The 25,563-nt window shown below is 53.1% G+C and overlaps 1 protein-coding gene across 2 annotated transcripts; it reads right to left on the bottom strand.

The window, feature by feature from the left end:
- Positions 1-509: 509 nt before the first annotated feature.
- On the bottom strand, positions 510-24,705 carry MYL9 (myosin light chain 9). 2 transcript variants are annotated; one of them, XR_010561792.1, is made up of 5 exons: positions 24,638-24,705; positions 8,629-8,835; positions 3,655-3,816; positions 981-2,675; positions 510-936 (listed from the first exon to the last, which is right to left on the bottom strand). XR_010561792.1 is itself a non-coding variant. In XM_065414413.1 (4 exons), exons 2-4 carry the CDS (start codon positions 8,810-8,812, stop codon positions 2,503-2,505), a joined length of 519 nt encoding a protein of 172 aa, XP_065270485.1. In that variant the 5' UTR covers positions 8,813-8,835; positions 24,638-24,705; the 3' UTR covers positions 510-2,502. The 2 variants fall into 2 exon arrangements, 1 of the variants encoding a protein (XP_065270485.1); XM_065414413.1 differs by having other exon boundaries at positions 510-2,675.
- Between the last annotated feature and the right edge of the window lie 858 nt (positions 24,706-25,563).

Consider the following 25,563-nt stretch of genomic DNA (forward strand, 5'->3'; position numbering starts at 1 on the left):
ACAGCCAGTTTTCAGCCCTCTTAGGTGACTCTTGATTTAAACGGACAAACTGGCAGCTTTTCAAATCAGCTCCCTGTGTTTAAAAACAGCCTCTCCTCTGCAACGTGCTGTGTGTTGTAAAGGGAGCGACCAACTTCATCAGTTGACAAGGGCGGACCAAGAAGCTTAAGCTGCAGGAGCAAAAATGTGGGGTAAATGTTCAGAAGACGTTCACAACTAGCGTACAGAAGCAACTCTGCCACAGAACCCGCTGCCATGAGGGGAGGTGAAGTTGACATTGCTGGAGTAATTCATGGGCAGACCCATCTCTCCGGGATAGCACAGGATTGAGGCCGCCAACTGGGGCACAGCACTGGGAGGACACAGTGGATAACCCAGCAGAGAGGGCTCTTCCAACCTGGCTGATGCTACAGATGACTGCTTAGGACAAGTTAATCAAAGACAGAAATCTACCACGTGCAGTAAAACACGAAGGCGACCTGGTAAATAAGGTAACTGTGCACATGCACTCATTGGTATTATATCCTTTATATTTTATAGGTAATTTCAATTTTCTGAATCCCTTAAATCACAGATTCTAAAGCCACAAAAATACAATTATTCAAATAGAAAACATTTTTTTTTTTTTTGAAAAAGAGGGGGCAGTTGTATATTCCTTTCCTTGTCACTGTTCTTAGGGTCTGGATTTGTACTGGATAATAACTGCTGGAAAATGAATGGAGATGGTCTATATGGGTTTATGATCCCCTGCATGTTACGTAATATACCCTGGGAATCAGGCTGGATCATATCTGAGGGTATGTGTGTAAGGAGAGGGGGATAATCAAAGCATGTGTGTCAGGGTGGAAAATGGCTGTCTAGTGGAATGCAGGAGGTTTTCTACTCTACGTACCCAGCATGGCACAGCTGGTGAGGTGTGTTCTGGGGAGGTCCCACCTGCCTCTCAAGCTCTGGATATTGGCCGAGATGGGAGGCAGGACCTGGGATTGGATGGATCAAGGCTCATATCCATTCTGGCAAATCCCATGTTCTGCTGTCTCTTCAGTCCAAGTGTAGCGCGCACATTGGGAACTGCCATTTGTTCATTCCAGTGGGTGACGGACCCATACTGGTGACAGGAGCGGTGACTGGCTTAATGTGGGGAAGGGCTCTTGTCTTATGGACTGCAACACTGGGAAAGTCAGCCCTGAAACGGCAGGCTAACCGCTGGGCAGAGCCGTAACTAGGGATTTTTGCACCTGAGGCAAGAGACGGGGTGGCACGTCCGGCTCTTGGGCGGCGGGTCCCTCTCGGAGGGAAGGACCTGCCGCCGAATTTCTGCCGAAGAGCCGGACGTGCCGCCCCTCTCCCTTGCCAACAACCGGCGGCAATTCGGCAGTGGGTCCCTCAGTCCCTCTCGGAGGGAAGGACTTACCACCGAAGGAGAGACTTTCTGCGCCCCTCACCTTCCGTGCCTGAGGCAAGTGCCTCACTCACCTTGCCCTCGTTACGGCACTGCAGCTGGGGATTATGGGTAAACATTGTCATCAAGGTAAAATGCAGAGCAGGATTTTATTGTTCCTCATTGAGAGTGGCTAATTAGACACACAAATGTTAGTCCCCAGCAGAATGGTTTGACCACCCTTGGCTGGTGTGATTGCAAAATCTGTGCCTGGCAAAGCCACCCCCAGGAATGCCTTGTGTGCACGCTCCATCTACCATGCAGCACCTCCTCACCACCACCACCCGCTAGAGGGACCCCTCCCCCTCCCCCTCCCGGTCCACCCCACTGCAAGGATCTGTGCCGGACAGGCTGGGGCGTGGCAGGGAAAATACACAGGGGTCCGTGTGCTCTGCTATTCTCAGGTGAAAGGTGCTATCTAAGTGCAAATTGTTATGAGTGCAGAATGGGGCGGGGCAGGCGGGGCCAGGGCAAGGAGGGATTCCCAGTGTGTTAGAAGAACAGAACTTTTAGCTCCAGTGTGAGCCTGTTCTGAAATAGAGGGAGAGAGTCAGAGTGGTGTCGCTGGGAAGAGATTCAATGGCCAGGGGCTAAGCAGCAACCTCAACAGGCCCCCTCAGGGGTTTACACTCTGAGTGGCCATGGATCATACACACATTGCCAGATGCTACAGCACTGGTGAGCTGAGCCCATGGTAACTATCCTGCTTTCCTCTGGTCACCTCCTCCATACAGCACTCGAATTCAGGAGGTCAGATCTTTGTGGGAACGGGAGCCACCTGGACTGACCTGCAGCAAACAAGATCGACGGAGGCTAGGAACGGTTGACATGCTCGAAGGGCTGAGGGATGGGAGCGTGAAGATTCATCTTCTCCTGGGAGGGGCATTTGTGTGGGGGCCAGCTTGTCCCTAATGCAGAGCAGGGTTAAGGCCTCACGTCATGTGCTTTAAGGCATTTTCCATGGGGTCGGCCTGCTGGGACTCTGGGCCACAGGCAGCACGCGTGCTCAGGGAGGAGGGGCATGGCAGGTGTACAGAAGGTGGGACGGGCGCCTCTCGGCTCTAGTCATCTTTGTCTTTGGCTCCGTGCTTGAGAATGCGGGTGAACTCCACATAGTTGAAGTTGCCTTTCTTGTCGATGGGGGCCTCTCGGTACATCTCGTCCACCTCCTCGTCCGTGAACCTGTCCCCCATGGTGGTGAGCAGCTCGCGCAAATGGTCTTCGTGAATAAAACCTGCAAGGGAGCAACGAATGGCAGGGAAGAGGAAAGATAAAGGAGGTGGAGTTAATGTAGCTGGAGTGCCCGAGCCGGGGAACAGAACTCTGTACTGGCTCCTGGGAAGCACTGGCCTGGGACAGCCCAGGATGACCCAGCAGTGAGGAACGGGGTGTTTCTAAAGAGTCTGGTCCAAGGATTTGGTCAGCCCTAGCTACACGGTGTAGCGATTACAGGGACCCAGGACACTGGGCTGCAAACGGTAACAATGGCACCCCAATGGGACGAGAGCTGCTGCGAACAGGTGGCCGGAGATTCAAATCTGAGCCCCTTAGGAACAGGATGGCCTCTTCCCAGTCAGGGCAGTGTGAAAAGCGACCCTGGAGGCCACAGAGAGTGGGATAGTGCCCGCGCCCGGGATTCACACTGCTGGGGGATTCATGAGGGGTGGAAAGGGGAGAGCGTGGGTCTCAGAAAGAGCTCAATGGATCAGCATCCCCTCCAGGAAGGGTATCCCCCGGCAGACAGCATTTTCTGAGTTAGTGGTTCTGTGGTACCTGCAGCCTGGACAGTGCCCCTCAATCGCAGCTCTCAGGATCCCCCATTATTCCCCTCCCAGGTGGCACTGAACAAAGGCCACATCATGCCTTTGCTCTGCAGACACACCAAGGGAGGACAAGGATGCTGGGTTCCACTCTGTGAGCTTGCCAGGCTTTTGAACTAGGGTGAAAGGCTCCTCCTTTGGGCTGGGCATTGGATGGGCCCCAGATAACTGGCTTAGGCCCAAATTCTCAATGGTACATAGGAGCCTTTCTCCCTGGGTTAAAGGCAGCCCCGGTGGTTAGCTCCACACACCCCTGCCTGGGAGCCAGGCACTGGGGAAGCAGAGCTCTGTCTCACTGCGGCAGCAATGCTGCCCACTCCACTGGCTGGCTCAGCCCAGCATCCCTGGCTGGCGTGGCTGACAGCGCAGCCAGCCTGGCCCCCATTACCATACCTGTCGCGTCCTCGTCGAAGCAGGCAAAGGCATTGCGGATGACATCTTCTGGGTCGGTGCCATTCAGCTTCTCTCCAAACATGGTGAGGAACATAGTGAAGTTGATGGGACCCGGTGCCTCGCTCATCATGCCCTCCAGGTACTCATCAGTGGGGTTCTTCCCTGCCATACAGAACCAGCGCAGGGTGAGCCGCTGCACTCCTATACTTGCGCACCTGAGGGGCTCTGAGTGCTTGAAACATGACTAAAGCCTCATGACACATGGGCATGATTGGTCCCCATTTTACAGGTGGGGAAACTGAGGCACAGAAGCGACTAGTCCAAGATCACCCAGCAAGTCAGTGACAGAGCCAGGAATAGAACCCAGGCGTCCTGATTCCCAGGTCCCTGTTCTAATCACTAGATTAGACACAAACCCAAGGCAAGCGCATGGCTCGGGGACACCAAAATTGCTCTTTGGGAGGCAGAAATGAGACCCGCAGCCCAGCTGTTCAATGGTCAGAAATGTCAGAGTGGAGGGGCCAGGATCTCGCTGGATCTTTCTGTGTATTCAGACAATCTGGGACCTTAAGCAGCTGGTCCCTTTGGCCCTCAGGCTGCATTTCGGGTGCATCTGGAGGATCCCCAGTCTGTATCTTCTCCGCCCCTCTGTTCTAAACCCCATGTGTCCTGACTGGACTATATGATAAAAGCAGCAGGTAAGGTCTTCAAAAGCACCGAAATCCCATCTTCCAAAGCGACTGAGGCACTTAGCAGCCTGGGTCTCACTGGAAGTCAATGGCCCAGATCCTCAAAGCTACCCAGCTCCCTAATACCCTTGAGGATCCAGGCCTTAGATCCTTTTGAAAATGTTACTCTATGGGTTCGGACGCTTGTCTGCCCGTCTAGCTGAGTATCCTGGCCAGCCGAGTAATGCAAAGAAGTGCTCGTGATATTGATCTTCACTTTTAAATGAGCTCGCTTCGGCCATGTTCACACACCTGTGGCATCCATTTGTCACAATCAGAAAGCTGTGCCGGGCCAGCACGCATGTCCCTGCAGTGCCAGCACTCTGCTTGCTTTCCAGGAGGGTTCGCCCCAGATACGGGACCATACGGGTCCCGCCAGCCCACTCCAGGAAATGGACCGCATGACTGCGGACAGCCTGAGGGCTGGAGCGCTGGCATTCAAATTCAGAATTTAGCCTTGGGGGAAGCTAAATTCCTGACACATGTCCCCCCAGGAAGTTTGATTAACCAGCAGAGTGGCGAGAATCCCAATCTGCCCCCGACTGCTGCCCAGAGAGAGGAGCAACCTTGTCTGACAATCTGTTCCTCACCCGGACTCCTTCATTCAGCTCTTCCCATTCCATCAGACTGCTTTTCCCTTAGCAGCAGCCAGCCTGCACAGGTCAGTGCCCTCTGGTGGGTGCAGCTGCAAACAGCTCTCTTTGTGCCCGGCTTCAAAACACACGTTTTCCATTCTGAGCCCAGCCCCTCTTCCCCTCGCTTTTGTGTGCAGTTAGGGGCGAATGGGGGGAGCGCTGCCTCCTGGCTGCACTAGGACTTCAGAACAGGTTTGGTAGCCAGGTCAATAATTGACAGATCTCAGGGGGACTGCGGAGGCAGGAAGGAAAGAGGAGTGAGGATGTTGAAAACTGCCTGGCCTGCAGCTAAGCAGAAAGAACTTTGGGTGGGGGAGCTTGGCAAACCTTGCAAGTCAAAACGAGCTGGAGCCCTGGGCTCTGCTCCTATCCCCAGAGCGCCTTCTTTGTGCTGGCTGACCTGCTAAACAAGCCAGGGCAGGGCCGGCTGGGAATCTCATTCAGACACGTACACCTTTCCGAAGGCTCCGGAGAGCAGCGTCTCCAAAGAAGACAGTCCCATACCCCTCCTTCCTCTCCAGCTCAGGCTCTTGTGGCTGGGAACTTTAGTGCTCGGGCAGAGCGGAGAAATAATGAGCAATTGGGTACAAACAGTAATAATACTTAGTGCTTAAACAGACCTTTTCACCCACTGATCTCAGTGCAGTTTACTAAGGAGGCAGGGGAATCATTGTCCCCTTTCTACAGATGGGGAAACTGAGGTACAAAAGGGAAGAGACTTGCTCAAGATTACACAGCGACTTGATGGCAGAGCTGGGAATAGTAACCCAGATCTCCCCACCTGGTGTCCTGGAAATACCCACCATTGCGATTTCTCATGGAGTATTGGCATTTCCTTTATTGTTCGCTGAATGCAAGCAATTGGGGGGGGGGGGGGGGGGAGTTTTAGCTCTTCCAAAGACCTTCAGAACATGGCACTGCTGTTTTCCTGCAGCCTTATCTACATTAAGTTTTGTCACTTTAATTATAGTTAAAGGGGGGGGGGGAACCCAAACCCAAGTGTGGGTGCAATTATACTGTTATAAAAGTGCTTAGACCAGTATAGCTTCCTACAGCTCAGCAAAGCCAGCATCAGGGCCGGCTCCAGGCACCAGCTTAACAAGCAGGTGCTTGGGGCAGCCAAGGGAGAGGGGCGGCACGTGCGGCAATTCGGGGGTGGCAGGTCCCTCACTCCCTCTAGGAGCGAAGGACCTGCCGCTGAACTGCCGCCGCCGATCGCGGCTTTTTTTTTTTTTTTTGCTTGGGGCGGCAGAAATGCTGGAGCCGGCCCTGGCCGGCATAAAGAGCCTCATACCACTATAACTGCGCCCATGCTAGGGCTTTACTGGCACAAATGTGCTGGTAAAAACACACCTGCGTGCGCCACCCACCTCTGCCCAACATAGCCATGCTAGTAAAACTTTTCAAGTGTAGACCGGGCCTGAGTCTGCCCACAGACACACAGCTGAGAGGTGGGGCCTGCTCCTTCCACACCAAAGGGGTGCGAACATGGGTCTAACTGGGAAGTATCAGCATTAATTATTTCACTGCTGGCACTTTAAGGAGAAACCTCCAGTTATTACGCTCCCCCCACCCCCTCGTGGTTAGATTGATTTGAAATGATGGTCCATGGGGATGACTGCATGGTTTAGCACAGGGGTTCTCAAATTGGGGGTTGGGATCCCTGAGGGAGTCACGAGGTTATTAGATGGGGGGGGGGGGGGGGTCGCAAGCTGTCAGCCTCTACCCTGCTTTGCTTCCAGCATTTATAAGGTGTTAAATATATAAAATATATAAAAGTGTTTTTAATGTACCAGTATAAGGGGGGTTGCACTCAGAGGCTTGCTATGTGAAAGGGGTCACCAGTACAAAAGTTTGAGAGCCACTGGTTTAGCACATATTTGGGAGGGGGTGGGGTGGGCCTTAACACAGGACAATGGAAGGGGGAAGACATTCAAGGTCAAAATCCAGTGGGAGGGGGATAGGAAGGAAGCTCTTTGGGGAGCTGTCTGTGCAGCACCTACCACAGTGGGGCCCAACCTGGAGGCCTCTGGACGCTACTGCAGTATAAACGTAACTAATAATCAGCCACTTTCTATTTGTCCTGAGAGGGGAGAGACCCCTGCAGCATGTGATGAGATTTCTAGGGCCCTGGCGCTATACCACAGCCCGAATACTTGTATTTCAGCCTACCTGGCTTCTCTCTTACAGCCCAGAGCCCTGTCTGCCCTGCAGCTTGAACTGTGCTTGCAACAAGCGGGAGTCAGGACCCATAAGGTATTAGCATGGCCAGGGGGCTGCATTTACACACACCTCTTTGGGGCAGGGATGGGAAACCCAAACCACACCTCTGTGCCAATGGGGGCTCTGCTGTGCCCCAGGATATTGCCCCCCCACCCCAGGTGCTGCCACTCAGCCTCAGGGTTCTTGCAAGGGAAGGCAGGTGATTTGCAGCCCAGACTCCCCTGGAGACCCGCCCCTCTAGGCTTCCCAGGAAATGTTCTGAACTGCTGCGTCTCCCAGGTCATGTTCCCTTCCCCCAACCCCGCCAGTGCTACCTGCTTCAGGAGCTCATTACACCTCCCCTCCCCCGCCGCCCCCCTGAGCTGGCCTCAGTCACAAGTGACCCCTCTGGGCCATGACCAGGGAGCCGACATAGTCAGGGCAGATCCTAAACTGTGCTATAAACAGTCGGGCCTCTGGTCCGTGGAATCCCAAGTGGCTGGAGTGAGGCAGGAAGCAGAGCTTTGAGTGACATCCCGTCCAACCCAGCTGGTGGAAGAGGGAGGGAGAGATCACGAGTGCTGGACACGCACTACCAAAGGGGTGGATAAAAAGTTTTGTCTGGCCATGGGGGACAGCACCCTGGGGTGGCCTCAAATAGATTTCAATAGCGGGGTGCCAATCCAGAACTCAGCACATTTCTCTGCATAGATAGGACTGTGACAGGGATTGGGCTGGAGTGTTTTCCCGCCCCTACTCTTGTGTGTCTCTCCCTGGAGAGCGTGATGGTGCTGGAAGAGGAGCAGCAGAACAAAAGGGTTCACCTACATAACCCACAACTAACAGGTAGCTGTCACCCCCAGTGGCCAGCATGTGTATAGCAGTTTGATTCTGCTCTGTGAGCTCAAGGAGTAAAGGCTCCTGCTTTCAGACCCAGAAGTCCTGTGTTTGATTCCCAAAGACACACCAACCCAGGGACAGTTACACATCTACAGGGAAGTATTTTGCACCAACATAGCTGTACCAGTACCGATTCCTTGTGCAGACACACTGCCACAGTGTAAAAGGTGACGCCCACTGCGGCAAGTCACTTTTTTCACCAGTGTAACTCACCTACACTAGGGGTTTGCACTGGTGGAGCAGTCAGTGATGCTTCACAGGTGCAAAGAGTTCCTGGGATAGACAAGCCCCGGCCTTTATTCAACTCTGCTTCCAGTTTCCCTGAGGGGATAGTTTATTTAAATAGGAGGGTGAGGCAGAAGAGAGATCTGAAGAGGTCAGAGACCTTCAACCTAGAGTAATTGTCAAATACCTATAGGAGGGAAGGGCTGCTCCCAGTTCCCCAAGCACAGTCCCTGTGGCCTATCAGCCGACCAGTGCCGGCACCCTGTTGGATTGGCGCTTGTTACCTAGAGACGCCAGCATGTCATGCAGATCCTCCTTGTCGATGAAGCCATCGCGGTTCTGGTCAATCATGTTGAAAGCCTCCTTGAACTCCTGGATTTGCGACTGGTCAAACATGGCAAAGACATTGGAAGTGGCACGTTGGGGGCGCTTCTTGGTGGTTTTGGCCTTGGCTCTCTTGCTGGACATCTTGGCAGCTGGTGATCTACCTCCTGAGTGAGACAGGGAAAGCAGAAAGGAGACTGACTGACCATGGGAACAGACAGACTCAACAGGAATGGAGTGAAGCAATCTATCTGAGTGATTGCAGCAGGGGCAGGGCAAGGAGACAGGCCATGTGGGTTCTGTTCCTGATTTGTCTGCTGGCCATGCAACCAGACCAGTCATTTAACTTCCCTGCCCCCTCAGCTTCCCAATCTGTAAAATGGGGATAATCATATTTTACTAACTTTCATCACACAAGGAGGGGGATGATTTAATTAATTAGCTGGTAAAGCATCCTGTGATCCTTGCAAAGCGATAACGATTGTAGGGAAGGCTAGGGGTGACTACTCCCTTAGATTCAGTTTTGCTGCAATTGGTGCATGGATGCAAGAGCAAACACCTGTTTCCCCCCCCCCCCTCTTCCCCCTTTAAGAAGACCCTGAATTCTGACACTGACCCCAGCAGGTAAAACAGTCCTATGTGAATTTCAGCAGATCATGCCCCTTGTGTTGCAATACGGGGTCCCCCCCGCCTCTGACCATCCATCTCCTTATAGCTTTGGGATGGGGTGGGGCTGAAGCTGTTTTCTGTGGTTACATGGGGGCATGGTATGGAAGAGGGTGAGATCCACTGTTCTTGTATGCGGCGGGGAAGTTTAATTATTGTGGTGTATTGGAAATTGTTAAGATGACAAGACATCACTTTAAATTGTAAGGGGTTTCCTCTGGTCCTGCTTGCAGCCTAAGGGTCTCGGAGGGAAGCCATGTGATGATCTGGGTTTCCTGGTGCAGTCTGCGGAGAGTCAGCATGGAGGTGAGTGGTGGCTCTCTGCTTTGTCTTACTCTGTTTTTGGTTCTTGTGCATTAGGATTCTAAATTCTAAGAAATGAAGTCGTGCTATGATGCAACCTTCCGACAAAAGTATTTATGATTTTTTCTCTGTGTGTGCCGTGAACGGAACAGCCATGCCCTGATGTGAAGTTGCTACAGGGTAGCGAATTGGAAGTAAGTTTCCCCATGGTTGCACCAGCACCAGTCCTAGCCATGGTGGCAGCGCAGCTTTCGGTAGGCTCCAGGGTGGTCTGAGCTTGCTCTGAGCAGGGTTAATGGTGAAAGCAACCTGAGGAGTCTAGGCCCTACAGCCGCTGAGGCACAGGCTCCTCTGCCTGCATCTACACTGGCCTTTTTCTAGACCTTTTCCAGCGTCAGATCTTACACGGACCCACCCACGCTCCCGCCATATCTGTAAGACATGAAAAATGTGAGAAGAGAAAAATACTCCAGGAACCAAGCTAGCAGCCTTCTTGGCCTAGATCTGCCCCTGCAGCAGCTTCTTGTGTGCACTCACCGGGGCACCAGCTGGACCCACTGGTCTCAGGCTCCAAACTGTCCTCTGGGGCCTTTCTCTTTAGCCCAGTCTGCAGAGAGGTGCATCCAGCAGCTCCACCCTGGGGACCCGCCTCCCCTGCTGGAGCTGCTTCCTAGGGCCTGTGAGGGTCCTGGATCAAGTCTCAAGTGTCGTGGTGCTTATGCGACAAATCCCCCTGCGCCCCTCCAGGGAGGGACTCCTCGCTGGGGGCACTTGGAGCCAGATTTTGTTCCTCTTGCTGCTGGTGTAAATCCACCCCCCTAGTGTATGTGCCTGAAAGCAGAATTTGGCCCGTCCTTAACCAGAAGAGCCCTGCGCAATAGACAAGCATCTCTCAGGATACTGGGGAGAGGGGGCTCTGTGGTCAGAGGGGGCCCAGCAGGTGGCATGCTGCATAGCTGCCTGTTACTGACCCCCATCCCCTGAGCCCAAGGGCAACCCCTCAGGTCAGGCAGAGTGTCCCCATCTTTAGGATCCTTGCATGGAAGGGGTTATAGATGTGCAAAAAATTCCCCTTATCAGGGAAAGAGCCCAGCCATCCTCCCCTCCATGACAAAGCCCTGCAGTGATCTGCTTGCCTTGTACACTTTAAACACACAAAGAAAGGCTCACAAACAAGACATGGGCTCTGGGCTGCCTTCCCAGTGCCGGCCCTGTTAGGAACAAGCAGGAAGTTGGTTATCTGCTCCTTGCAGATTCCTAGCATTCCACTCCCCTCCCCCTGCCCTCTTTGTTTCACCAGAGAGCGGCTTGCAGAGCTGGGCTCACTCCCGCAGCAGCAGCTTGTGGCCTAGGGCTAGGGGGTCCCAGCACACTGAGCGGAGCTAAGGACTGAGCTGTAATCTGGGGGGGGGGAGGGGGGGCTCTGATTTACACTCAGGATGGCCTAATGAGCACATCCAGCAGCCCCGTGCAGGACAGCAGCAGCTTCTCTTGCATTGGTGGGCTCTGTCAGGGCAGGGAGAGGGTTAACAGTTACAGATCTCAGAGCACCTGGCCCTAAGCTCCCCCAAGCTGCCCCCATCCCCTCCCAGGGCAAGGCCATGGGAGCTCAGCTCAGAGAGCAGCCTCTGTTTCTCCCAGCTCCTAAGCAGGGTGTGGCATTGCAGAGAGGCCTGGCCCCCCCATGCAAGCCCCTCTGCTGAGCATTTGCCATGGGGGCTGCTGATATCATCATGCCAGGCCTGCTTTCTAAACCCCAGCAGGTCTCCTAGCAACTGCCCTGGCTGCCCATTGGCTGGGGATTGCCCCTAGCCACGTGCCTGCCCATCATTCCTGCACTGGTCACCTGACCCTCTATCCAGTTACTGTATCAGCTGGGTGTGAACAGGCCCCTATCCCCAGATCTTCAATAGGTGAACTGTCCACAGCCTGCTACATAGTTGAATATTTTTTCCCTCTGGCCTGGTTGTGGCTTTTCCTCTGATCATCTGCTTAGGGATTTAGTTGTTCTGCTAACTTCCAATCACATCACCTGCTTAGTATGCGCTACTGGTACAATACATCTTGCCGCTGGATGGACTCCCCACCTACCCGGTCCATTTCACCTGCTCAGTTACCGCCTGAGAGCTCAATTAAGGGTGCCATCAGCCCACCCTAACTGACTGATTCCCACATGGCTGCACCTCACCTGCCAACTGAGGGATTCAAGTCATCTTTGCCCCTTTTCACCAGGCTCCTGCACATGGGAGGTAGGACAGGTGTCACTTGCACTTCCAGGGAAAATTCCCTCATTCAGGGGGCCTATGCATTACCTCCACAGAAAGCTGTGGGTGGGTGCCGGAATCCTGGCCAGGGAACACCTGTACCCCATAGTGGCCGTTGTAACAGGAGTGGGAGTTACTGTAGCTGCCAAATGAACTCACACAGGCAATGATAAAAGCCACAAACACCCTATTACCTGTGGGCGAGCACTTTTCACAAAGCAACCACTCCATAAACCTATCAGTCCTCGTCCTCAAGGGAAACCTGCACAGCACTTTCCAAAGAGCTTAACCTCATTACTCTGCTACAGGGTAAGGGCTGGGGTGGGGAAAGGTCAAAGATCCCAGCAGTCACAGGACCTCCCTGATCCCTGGAGGTTTCTAACGTCTTGTCTGCACATGAACTTGCAGTGGTTTGGTTACAGGGGTGGTTTTAAATGGACTCAGTTATACTGAAAAGGGTTTGGTGCTAGTTTAAGAGTGTCTTATATCAGCTTAGCACGTCTCTTCCTTATTGACTTCAGCTAAACTGCATTAAGCCACTCTTAAACCAGGACATGAGCATCTACCCAGGACCTGGCACCAATTTAACTGGCTTGATTTTTAAACTAATGTCAACCAGTGCAGTGTTCTTGTGTAGACAAGGTCTTGGGGCAGCTGCTAGGCCTGTACAGCAGGAGCAAACACTAGGCCCACAGCAATAGCCAGTTCGAAGCTCAGCTGCTTAACGCAGCAAGAGGGCTCCAGTCAATCTCATAGCAGCTGGAGGTAGAGACTTAGTTCAAGGCTGTGACAGCCTCTCACTACATGCAGGTAAGAGTCCCCAGCTAGGAATGAATCCACTGTTATGTTTGCCACAGGCTAGCACTGATGGGTCACAATGACTTCCTCACCCTCATCGCGGGAAACTGTAACCCGGTAATGTTACTAACCAGTTAGTTGCAATAATACTGGGCACTTATATTGTGCTTCACACAGCTGAGTCCTTCCAACTTCTCTGGGGAAGTACGTTGGTATCATCCCCCTATTTTGCAGCAAGTGCATTTTACCCCCATTTTGCAGATGGGGAAACTGAGGCAGAGGCGGGAGCCCATATTTCCAAGCATTCACTCATTTTGGGTGCCCAAACTGAATTGTCAAGGGCCTGATTTTCAGAGATGCTGTCATTGTCTTCAGCGGGAGACTAGGGTGCTTCTCTGAAAGCCAGACTGCTTCCTTTAAGGTGTCTCAAGTGGGGCACCCAGAGTTAATGCAGATGTTTGGCCCCACATTTCCAAGCAACTTGCCTAGCATAACTCAACAACCAGCAGGAGAGACAGGATGAGAACTGGGGGGCCTCCTGGTTCCGAGCCCCGGTGCATGGATCTGTGCCTCAGGCCTGCTGGCTGATCAAGTTCAGAAGGGCCTAGTGGTTAAAGCACAGGACTGGGAATCAGGAGATCTGCATGCTGTTTATAGCCTTCCATGCAATGACCTTGGGCAACACATCACTGCTCTGTGCCTCAGTTTCTCGATCTGTAAAGTGGGGACTTTAGCACACACCTGCTGTGCAGGGGGTGGGAGGAAGGTGTGAGGCTGAATTCATACCTGTTCGCAAAGTGCTTTGAGCTCCGTGGCAGGAAGTGCAGAGTATTGTTATGATTGGTGCGTGCCCCCTATGCCGGGCTGGGGAACACGCCCGCCTGCATTCCTGGCTTATGTGGCATGGGACACAAAGCAGTTAAGGCACCATGTCATGTTGCATTAGGCTGCACAATGCCACGATGCCACTCGGTGCTACGTGCCAGAAAACACACCCCGGCTATTTTGGCCACCTCATGTGAGCTGTTCTGGGAAAGGCCGTCCGCGCTTTGCAGCTGGGTCATTGCTACTGACAAACCTGACAAGACCTTTGGGACGGCCAGACCCCGCAGGGCCGGGATCTCCTCAGAGTCTGCAAGCCAACGTTGGCCAGCCTGCCCCTAGAACAGGAGAGCCTGTCCCCACGTGATGGACTGGGACATGGGCACCCTTCTCTCGCCTTTCCTGCCATGCCGTGGCACAGCTGCCGCCGCCTAGTCCCTCGCTCCTGTTTTTACTTCTCTCATTCTATTTTCTTTCTCCTCCTCTGTTTGCGGCATATTTCCCCCTTTCTTTCTTCTTTCGCGGCTCCTGTTCCCCTTCCCTTTCCCAGCAAAGCTGCATTGGTGGGGGGCGCGAGGGCAGTCAGGGTGCAGGGCTGTGAACCACACCATGTTGTCTGAAAGCGCTCCCCTGCCTGGACCTTGTCTCACACTCGCATCCTTGGGGAGCAGCCTCCTTTCACTGGAGCTGTGCTGGCAGGAGACTGCTCCACCGATGTGGGGCACCAGGCCTCCGAGCCCAAACGCAGTTTTACCACCATTACATGCCAGTACCGTCTGACATGGCTAGGGAGCCCCCGAGTATTGAATTGGGGCAGGGCTGTTGTGACTGCAGCAATCTCCTCCTGCTGCTGCTTCCCTGAACCCCTATCTGCTTAGCTTGCCTCCTACCGCCTCCTTCTATCTGCTGCATGAAGAGCACCTGTTATTGCCCCGGGCCCCAGCCCTAGGCTTCGCCCGCTGAGAAAATGCTACAGGAGACCTTAGTGTTTGGACAGCCCAGACGAGTTAGCTCCTTTCTGAGGAATGACACATTTACGAGCCAATCCGGTAACACAGCTGCCCTCCGAGGGGTGCCGGCTCATCTCTAGCCTGGGGGCTGCCCTGTGCCCGCTGCGACATGGGGGTATGTTTCTCAGTGCAACACCACCGACTGCAGGGAGACTTGGAGCACCTAACAGTGACTTACCAGGGAGAAGCTCTCTGCCCTCTGACTGGGACCCTGGCTGGGCACTGAGGAGTGCACCCCTACTGTAGACATGTATTCACCCACAATGCCGAGAGCTGTGGGGGAGGAAGTGAACCCAGAGCCCTTCTCCATAGGGCGAACTGGAGGAAGCGCAGTAGCATTTACAGACCATCCTGCGTTCCTGCAACTAACAATCTGGGGCTCACAAATGGAGGTCACCCCTCCCCCTTTCCTTATCCTGCCCTCCCCACTGCTTGTCCTCACCTCGGGATGTGGTGCCCAACACGGGGCCTGACTCTGCAGCCCTCACATGCAATGAGCAATGCATTGCACTCCAGGGACTATGTAGGCGAGCGGGTGTCAATCAGCAGGAGGAAAGGTGTCAGAATAGGGCTCCCTTGAGTGGCAAACTCCTTGACTGTGATCATCCGTTAGCACCATGCAAATCTATGGCGCAGAATGAATAAGGGACAGTAACCAAGTCCTCCCAGCTGCCACCTCAGGCCACTCAGATTCCTCCTAGAACACTCGCTCCTTCCCCGAGGCCCACGAGGAGATGATAACATAACTGAAGCACCAAGATGTGCACATCTGATCTCCTCCTTCCTCATCCCACCCCCTCCCTACTGCTTGATGCCCCTGCTAGTCAGGCCCCAGTTAGATTGTCAGGCGCTTTGTGGCAGGGACAGTGTTGATCTGCATGTCTTGGAGAGCACCCAGCACATGCTGGGTCCCTGTAACAATAACTGGGGGTCCAGATGGCTGCAGAGACTCCAGTCTGCCAACAGGAGAGTTCAGCTGAGATGCACAAATCACCCGGGGCCTGATCCACAGCCCAGTGAAGTCAGTGGAAAGGCTTCTGTTGCCTATGATGGGCTTTGGACCAGGCCTGCACAAAGCCAAAAATACACTGCAAAAATTAGCAAAAGGCTAGGAAAATAAACACCAGTTGCGCTCTAACCTTGCAAATTAACATTATCCAAATATTTACCCTGCACCCTTGGTGCTTTGGGGACAAAAGAACAACTTGGATTGTTTTCCCTGCTCGATGGTTCTCGTTATGTAGCTGGAACGTGGTTTTGACTGCATGGAGTTTTGTTGCTCAGGGGCCTTAGACCAAAATGTTCCCTGGCAGAATGCTCAATATCAGGGCCTGGCTTGGCTTGCTCACAACAGTTTAGCTATTTAAAACAACACCATAAGTCTCCATAGAGCTATTTTAATGGAATTCCTGGAGGGTTTTTGCAAACAGACCCACCTAATAAATGATGTAGCTGAGCAGGGAAAGATCAAATAGCTTTGCCTCAACTGCACTTCGGAGCATCTAAACCATTGCAGTCAATGGGATGCTGTCATCCCAGCTACCCTAGGAAGCTGAGCCCACAGTTGGCAATGGTAATTAATAATGGGTTCTCCTGAACCAGTGCTGGAAACAGATTCATGCATGCAGGAAATTGGCAGAAGACCATTTATCAGTACCGATGCTGAAAACCTGGTGCCATCTGGGTGAGCAGTTATAAGCACCACGTGCCATAAACGGGTCAACTTCCTAAAGCAGACGAGGCGTGATGGCAGGGAAGCTCCATTTGTCTGGCTTGTTCTTGGACTATGTCAACGCATCCATGCAGCAACGTGGTTTTCGACAAACCCCTCTTGGCATATCCACATACCGCCTAACTGTGTCTGTACCGATATTCTCTGGGACTCTTTTCCTAGTGCCCAGCACTGTGGCTGGGAGCAGGGACTTCTAGGTCATTTCCAAACACCCTGCACTGCAGAGTTAAGGGGACTGACTGAACTGGTGTAGCCATAAACCCTGTAGCTTCCCATTCACTATGGGGGAAAACTGAAGTAGATGCCATCCGCTTAGCCAGACCTGAACAAAAGTCCTCATCCCAGGTGTTGTGACCAGTGGGTACAAGCAGCACTTGCTAATCATTTGGGACAACTGTGATGTGGATACCAGACTTTGAACGAGGGCTTGTAATTGGTGGTGTATTATTTACAATAGCGTACTTTCTCACCCAGTGTGAATGCTGGACAGGGGAAGGCTAACCTATTCCAAAGTGGCCACTGATTTTGGGTGCCCGGTTTGAGGCTTGAAAATAGGCAAGTCATGTTGGCCAAATGGTAAGGAAGGATCGAAAGCCCAATGAAGTTAAAGGGCGATTTTCCACTGACTTCAGTGGCATTTGGGTCAAGCCATATGTCAGCAGCTGAGTGGGATTAGAATGCAGTCGCCTCCAGCCCTATGCATAATCCGCTTGACTATGCTTCCTCCATAAGCAGCACTTCCAAAGCATTGTATCTAGCCATCATTCTCTTCTCTTTTGTGGGAGCTGCACTCCCTCTGCAAAAAGAACAGGAGTACTTGTGGCACCTTAGAGACTAACACATTTATTTGAGCATAAGCTTTCGTGGGCTACAGCCCACTTCTCCATTCTATGCATCCGAAGAAGTGGGCTGTAGCCCACGAAAGCTTATGCTCAGATAAATTTGTTAGTCTCTAAGGCTTGGTCTACACTTACCCCCCAATTCGAACTAAGGTACGCAACTTCAGCTACGTGAATAACGTAGCTGAAGTTCGAAGTACCTTAGTTCGAACTTACCTCGGTCCACACGCGGCAGGCAGGCTCCCCCGTCGACGCCGCGGTTCCCCCGTCGACGCCGCGTTACTCCTCTCGTCTAGCTGGAGTACCGCAGTCGACGGCGATCACTTCCTGGTTCGACTTATCGCGTCCAGACAAGACGCGATAAGTCGAACCCAGAACTTCGATTCCCAGCCGCCGAACTAGCGGCTGGGTGTAGACATACCCTAAGGTGCCACAAGTACTCCTGTTCTTTTTGCGGATACAGACTAACACGGCTGCTACTCTGAAACTCCCTCTGCAGTATGTTATCTCTGTCTCGACAGTAGGGCCCCGTGCTGGAGCAACCTGTGGAGACATTGCTCCTAATATTACTAGCACCGAGCATTCCAACTCCAGGAGCTAGAGCCTCAAAAGCCAAGAGACTAGCTTAAAAATCAGATCTTGTAAATTAGTTTCTAAGAGCAGTAGCGAAGAGCTCAGTCATCTGAATACTCAGTGTCTGCTTATTGGCATAGTCCAAATGTGCAACCTTATTGCTTTGCTGGGGTCGTTAACAGTTAATTGCACTGCTGTAAGACTTAGAGGCCTCAGCCAAGAAGGAGGCCCCATGATGCTAGGTGCTGTACAAACACAATGACAGACAGATGGATGTGTGTGGGGGGGAAATAGGCACCAAGGATGCCAAAATATGATGGCGACATCTGGTCTAAATTGCCAAGCCCCTTAGCTGAGCATTCCTCCTATGGGGACCAGCAATTAAATGGTGAACAATCTTAGCGTTTCAGAGGTAAAGTTAATAAGTGGGCTGCAGTGTTAACGTGTCATTGAGATGAATGAAGGAGTGCGGGAGTTCACACCTCTGAGAGCTATTGTTTCAATAGGCCTGGCTGTAGACTCTATCATGTGTACTCCCATTTTCTGTCGTCCCTGGTTATATTGTAGCTCAACATCTCTTTCATGAAAGCGGTTGGATATTTGCAATCAGGCGTACAGGTCCTCTAGGGATCCAAGGTGGAGGTCTCTTTGGGGTCAGAAACACCCACAAAGGCAGGAGAGGGAGGAGAAGAAAGCCACCAGCAGTAATTCAGTTGCTTCCTCCCCTCTGCTCTGATGATGTGAAGAGGAAGGCAGCTGGGGTTGGACCTGGACCCACTCAAGCCTTGTCTACACTAGAGAAATGTTGCAACCCTTTCCCACTTCTGCCAGCGCTGGCTCAGCCCCACCAGTGTGAGCAACACCCCAGTGTAGGTGGCCTAGTGGCTGCCACTGGTGGATTTAATGCCAAGTCATCTAACCCTGCTTAGAGTAGCTCTAGACAACATGGTTGTCAATAACAGCGGTGCCTAGCCTACACTATGACACCAGCCACTGCTACCACCTCTGGAGCTGCAACGGTGGGAAATTCAAAGGGCAAAACTTCTAGTGTAGACACAGCCTGGGGGAGTGGGGGTGAGAGTTTCTATTTGTGGAGTGGATGGGACAACACAGTTATGGGAGAGGGTGGATTTGGGGTGCAGTCTAAGACCCCAGCCGGACTGAGCTGTAATACCAACCAAGCTGCCCTGATCCTATCACTGTGTCAACTCATCTGTGCTACAAACAAAAAGGGTTGTTAGAACATGAGCACCCCTAGCACCGCAAGGCAGCTGTGCCCTGCTACCATGAGACTTGGAGTGTAGATGGCCCCCAAATATGGGCATATAGGCCAAGATTTCCAAGCTGACTAGTGATGTTGGGTGCCCAACGCAAAACACCTTAAAGGGTCCTGCTTTTCTGAAGGCAGCTGCTCAGCTCTTCTGGAAAATCAGGCCTCTGTAAGGAGTCTCAGGCTGGGCTCCCTTTTGAAAACGTTGGCCATGGGCTTCCAGCAGATTGGGGCCTGCCTCCAGTGCTCTGCAGGTAGATAATGACAAACCTCTCTTCCTGCTGGCATGTGCTGCTGAAAGCCCCTTTCCGCCTGGCTAGGCTGGACAGTCAGCATCTAAAGCCAGTGAAACGCGGGGTTTGTTTTCTGCTAACTTTCAGTTGGGCTTCATGGGGGATAAATAACCAAACGACCTGGACGATCCCAGATTAGGTTCTTGCAGTGTAAGCGGCACCTTCGGCTAAGCGTTGGGGGAAACAATCCGGGCTCTTACTAAAACCCAGTCAAACTCTTCTCAGATCAATGAAGTTTGTGGCCAGAAAGTTCAAAACCAGGACAAAGCAGTATTTTGTCAGACTGGACGTAGTGAACAAGCCCCATTGCTGCCCTAGGTCTGAGCCACCCACTCTAACAGGGTTGTCAAGCGTTATGACAAGTAACTTCATGTAACGGAGGGGTCATCAGATGTCATGCTGCGGGGCGCTGAGTTGCAGGGGGGCGGGGAGCACTATCCCCAAAGCACAGTGCAGCATGTGGGGGATGCTTGAATCCCACGGTGGGGGATTCAAGTTGTCCTTTGAAGCTTCAGCTATTGGCAGTGGGGACCAGGCGTGACCTGCTGGGGCACCTCAGATGTGCTTCTTTTCCCATCATGCTTTGCTGACTGCTCCAGTCAGACACCTCTCACGGACCCAGCTAAGATGGTATTTGGGCACCAAGATGACCCCCCCCCCATACCCTGCCTTTTTTTTTTTTTTTTAAACCAGCCGTTTCCTCTCCTTCCCCAACTACTGATGCCACAATCTGCCGTCACTGTGGCAAACGACTGTGACATCAGCCACAGCAATGTGGCATCACTGAGAGTGTGTCTTCATTGGGCAATTGGCACCAGGGCTAGCCTGGCCTGGGTGTGAGCAGCTACGCTGGAGCGACTGTGTCCTCACTGGTGCTGCGCTCCCCTGTGTGTGTCAGCTAGGGCTTCTGGGGGCCTCTCCCACATTTCTTCGTGCTGCAGTGAGCTGAGCCAATCTCTGACACTTTCCCAGTGAACTGAGGGAGATCCTGTCTGTCCTCTGGGCACACAGGGAATTGTGGGAAGGCGTAGGAGCACACCCAGCCCTCCAATGATTTAGCCTGCATCCTCACTGCAAAGCGGCAGGTTACCAGCCCTGAGTGAAAGCAGCACCCAGGCTCTAACCTACTCCCAGCCGGGCCAGCTAGCTTGGGTTGAAAGCACTATCAAACTTGGGTGAGAGGGTTTTGTGTGTGGACGGGAAGGGGGTTGGGGCAACACCAGGGTAAGAGCCCAGGCTAACTATGCAGTGAGAATCAGGAGGAGGCTGGGTAGGAAGCTGAAGGTGTTCAAAGCAGGCTGCATGGATGCATGGGATGAGTGCAGGATTGAGCAGCTGGACCCCAAAGACCTAATCCCAGCTTGCTGTGTAGCCCCAGGTCAGGGTGTGCTCCCCTCTTGGCTCAGTAATGGTAATGGTACAGGAATTACTAACGTGTAGGCAGCACTTTGACGATTTAAAGGTACAAAACGCTGCTAACCCCAGCGTGCAGGCTGCCAGCACCACTGGGGGAAGGAAACTCAGGCCAGATTAATGGGGTTGCTGATAAAATAATACAAAGCTTGCCAGAGCGTGATCCACACAAATGGTGTCTTCAGAGGGCCCGATCGTCCTTGCTGCAGGGAGTGTCACCTGATAGAAGCCACCCCAGCAACTCCTGGGCAAGACCTTTGGGAGCCAAGAACCTGAGCTGGATTTCTATGCACACCGCGTGAGGGTCTGGGAGCAGCACCTGGGAGCAGGGGGGTGGGTGGGTGCTATTGGCCACTCTCCGAACAGTCTGAAATCACCTTTTATATGTTCTTTTTAAAGCTCTGGAGAGCGAAGGTTTATCCTGGGTTTTAAGGCTTCTGGTGACCTTGTCCTTGCCATGCAGAAGATCCTGAACTGAATTTTTATTCCCTCCTAGAAGAAATTCTGGGCCAGGCCCAGGGAGGGGAACCTGGCCCAGGCAAATCAGAGAGGAGGATGATTTGGGACAGTGCTTAATTTATAGAGGTGCCGGGGCTCAAGCAACTTTTTTACTTTCATAACTGATGCAGCAAGCCCAGAGGTGCCGGAGCTCTGAACTGCCAAGTTCTAGAGGTGCCAGGCTGTGACCTGCCTGGCCCAGAGGTGCCGGGGCTCTGAACTGCCGGGCCCAGAGGTGCTGGGGCTCTGAACTGCCAAGTTCTAGAGGTGCCAGGCTGTGACCTGCCTGGCCCAGAGGTGCCGGGGCTCTGAACTGCCGGGCCCAGAGGTGCCGGAGCTCTGAACTGCCAAGTTCTAGAGGTGCCAGGCTGTGACCTGCCTGGCCCAGAGGTGCCGGGGCTCTGAACTGCCAGGCCCAGAGGTGCCGGAGCTCTGAACTGCCAAGTTCTAGATGTGCCAGGCTGTGACCTGCCTGGCCCAGAGGTGCCGGGGCTCTGAACTGCCAGGCCCAGAGGTGCCGGGGCTCTGAACTGCCAGGCCCAGAGGTGCCAGGACTCTGAACTGCCAAGTTCTAGAGGTGCCAGGCTGTGACCTACCTGGCCCAGAGGTGCTGGGGCTCTGAACTGCCGGGCCCAGAGGTGCCAGGGCTCTGAACTGCCAAGTTCTAGAGGTGCCGGGCTGTGACCTGCCTGGCCCAGAGGTGCCGGGGCTCTGAACAGCCGGGCCCAGAGGTGCCAGGGCTCTGAACTGCCAAGTTCTAGAGGTGCCGGGCTGTGACCTGCCTGGCCCAGAGGTGCCGGGGCTCTGAACTGCCGGGCCCAGAGGTGCCAGGGCTCTGAACTGCCAAGTTCTAGAGGTGCCGGGCTGTGACCTGCCAGGCCCAGAGGTGCCAGGGCTCTGAACTCCCAAGTTCTAGAGGTGCCGGGCCTATGAACTGTGAAGCCCTGGCACAAATTAAGCACTGATTTGGGAGCACAGCGAGATATTTAACTCCTCCCACTGGCGACAGAAAATGCCAACAGCAATGGGTAAAGAATTTAAATGCCCAGGGAAACACAACCATCTTTGGTAACCAGCGACTGCTCACGCCTGGAGCTGTCTCATACAGGCACCACACACTGGCGAATGCTGCCACTGCCTCCTCTTCCTCCTAGGGTTACATGTTAAAGAGCCTTCCCAATGCTATTTTAACACCCCTCTAATATTCCTCAAATACAAACACTCAGCAAGAGGCTGAATGGAGGAAAGTACCTGGGACTAGGAAGCAGCCAGATCTTGGGTTCTGATGGGCATTGTGCGAACAGGACAAAAGTTACCCCAGGCGCTGTGGACGCTATAAGCCCTCCAGCGGCACAGCTGCAGCTACGCCACTAGACACTTGTTGTGGAGTTGAAGGGGTTTTCCCGTTGCTGCAGTAAATCCACCTCCTCAAGAGGTGATAGCTAAGTTGATGGAAAAATCCTTCCAGCAACCTAGCTGTGTCTACACAGGAGGTTGGGTCGACCTAACTTCAATGCTCCACATGCGGCATTTTTCAGAGCCCGGAGCAGCATTGCTAGGTTGTCTGAAGTTTTAGGTGTAGATCAGGCTTTAGGATTGAGAAAGCAAAAGGGAGGTAAATTAAGTTTTTCTTACGCAAGATAATTTATTGCTTCAGGCAGGGGTGGATTGGGGTTTTGTGGGGCCCCTGGGCCAGAGCAAGTGGGGGCCCCTCCACACCCCTTGCTCTTGCAGTTGTCGTCGGGCTCCCCCCCGCCCCAGCGTGCTCCTGCTGGGGAAATGGAATCGGGTCTCGGGGGCTTGCCCTGCTCCGCCCGCCCGGCAGTCCAGCTGGGGAGTGGGGTCAGGGTACAGGGGCGTCCATTTTTCCAGGGCCCCCCAACTGGCCCCTGGTGGCACAGGCCCTGGTGTTGGCCCAGAGGCTAATCCTCCATTGGCATCAGGTCGCTCAATAGATCACTAAGGAGATCTCTAAGATCAGTAGGGGATCACCCAAGAGAGGGCAGGGCAGTGTGCATGTTTGCCAGGATCTTGCCTTGTGCCATCTGCAAAAGGACATGGGAGAAAACAACATTCCAGACAGAAATGAATCTTGCCCAAGAAACCCAGAGGCAGGCCCTGACAGCAAGCTCAGAGCAGGGAAGCAGACGAAAAAGCCCAGCTTGTTTCAGTGCATTGCAGTGTGCTCACGACAGCTCTGATTCCAGGCCCCGTTTTGCTTATATGAGATTGACGCTTCCTGAAAGAAGCCCCCCGACTAACTGAGCAATCCACGATCAGTAGGAAACCCCAAGAGAGAGCACAGCCAACTCCTGCCAAGGCTGCGTGTCAGCGGTTCAGTAACCCCGGCTGTGTCCTGCTCTGTCATCAATGCTCCACGCGCTCTTCTCATCTCTGTTACGGCTCCGGGGCCAGGCTGCGCAGCCTTTACTTACTCTGGCAAGTAGTTACTCCCAAACGCAGTGCCACTGATGTTAGTGGGACTGTCTGGAGGAGCCAAATGCTCAGCAGGGTAAGGGACCTGCGGTGAGAGTGGAGAGCTCTGCCTGTCACTGTCCCTGTCTCCCTCCTGTCACATCCCAGGGGTGACAGCACTGCGTGGGTTCGCCTGGCTGGTCTCATTCCATGGGGATGCCTGCCAGGGTTCTTTGCTGCCATAACAGGTGTTGGTAGGTGAACACCCTGCCGCGGCAGCACCCAAGACCATACACCTGCCCCCAAAAACACACTCTGCTTCAACGTCTTGCCTGAGGAAAGGTAAGAGGTTAAGCAGCGGGAACACAGATCTGGAGGTTTCCTTCCCTTCTCATGCAGGCTCAGACAGGACTGCATGGAATGTGAATCTCTCTACCAGCAACTGGCATTGTGAGAAGACAACCAGCAAAGGGCCTGCACTCCTCAAGTTCCCATCCCCTGCTGAGGGCTCTGTTCCAGGGTGTAGTGCACGTCCCAGGCCATGCCAGCTGTCTAAGAACTCAGACATAGGTTGGGTTTATTTCCTTCCATGCACGTCTATTTGCTCCCTAGACTGATAAACTATTAGCCAAGGCACAGACACATTTTCTCCCATGTAACTTCTGAGAGCACAGTGGGCAGCCTTCTTATCTGACTCAACTTTCTTTCCTTTTCTGCAGTGAAATGCTAAAAGCACCAGGAACCCTCTGCCAGAATACCCCTTCCTGTGGTGGAGGACAAGTACTCACACAACCCATTACAGGGGCTCAGAATCTATTTCGGCAAAGAGGGTGTTCTTGACTGGATCCCACTTCTTTCCCTGAGAGGTTCTGATGCTACAGAGCTCTGGTCTTGGTCCACTAACTCACATTCATCCCTAAAACTGCTGGAAGCTTTTCACTTGAGACTGGAAAATGTAAGCGCTCAGTTTTTTGGGAATCTTCCCGCACCCTCTGATTTCATCCATGACACACCTTAGCTGCCCCCAGGAAACCACACCACATGGAAAGTGAATCAATGGAAAAAGCTCTTACCTGTGTCAGAAACAGTTAAAAACCCAGAGATCCCAAAGGCGTTTCTGACTCCTGCAAATAGAAGAAATTAACTAGCTGTTTTAATCTCCCTGGCTGGAAGGAGCTGGGTCATATGGCAAAGGCAGCCAATGGAGAATGGAGTTTAGCTAAATTGTTCCCACCCACCCCCAAGGATTTGGCCATACAAGGCAAAAGAATGCTGCGAGCGTGTGGCAGCAGCCCAGCTGTGGGACACTGGAGTTTGGGATATGAGAACAAGAGGGGTGGGGGAAAGAAGGCTCCAGGGAAAGAGATGATTCTGCCTTATATAGATGAAATGCTGACGGAAAAAGCAGCAGAGGGCCTGCAGCCTGGTGAGCAATGCTCTGCAGTGAGAGCCCAACTCCTTGGGGGAGATGCAGCTTCCTTTATAAGGGGCTTGCAAGGAGAACGTCAGGTTGTTTTTTTGGTACGGGACTTTTAAACAAAGGTCCAAAAATAAAAGGACCCGCTGCTCGGAGAGGTATTTCCAGTGTACAGTTAGCGTGCAGGTTCTTCCAGCTGTTTCCTTGCACAGTAAAGGTGCTGTTTAGAAAAGGTCAGGTTTATATTAGCCCCACAGCTAATGCTCCTGCTCTGTTACCTGCAGCGACTCCTGCTGGGACACGCTGGGAGTGGAGTAGCTGTGAGCTTCCCCATAGACAAGATTCCTGGTGTCTATCGGGAGTTAAAGCACCAAGTCCTCCAACCTTATGCATTCCCGGAATACCAGATGTTCCAGTACTTCCAGGAATGGCATGGGCATGGGCCCTCCCCAGCCAGTGTGACACCCCCTCCCCAGCGGCATGATCTCACACACACAGTGCATGCAAAGTCACGCTAGTGGGGGTGGCAGAGCAGCGTGCTCTTTAAAATGGTGTCCCCCATCCGATACCGGACAACACCAC

The sequence above is a fragment of the Emys orbicularis genome, chromosome 12 (assembly GCF_028017835.1).
Source record: "Emys orbicularis isolate rEmyOrb1 chromosome 12, rEmyOrb1.hap1, whole genome shotgun sequence".
Taxonomy (NCBI): domain Eukaryota; kingdom Metazoa; phylum Chordata; order Testudines; family Emydidae; genus Emys; species Emys orbicularis.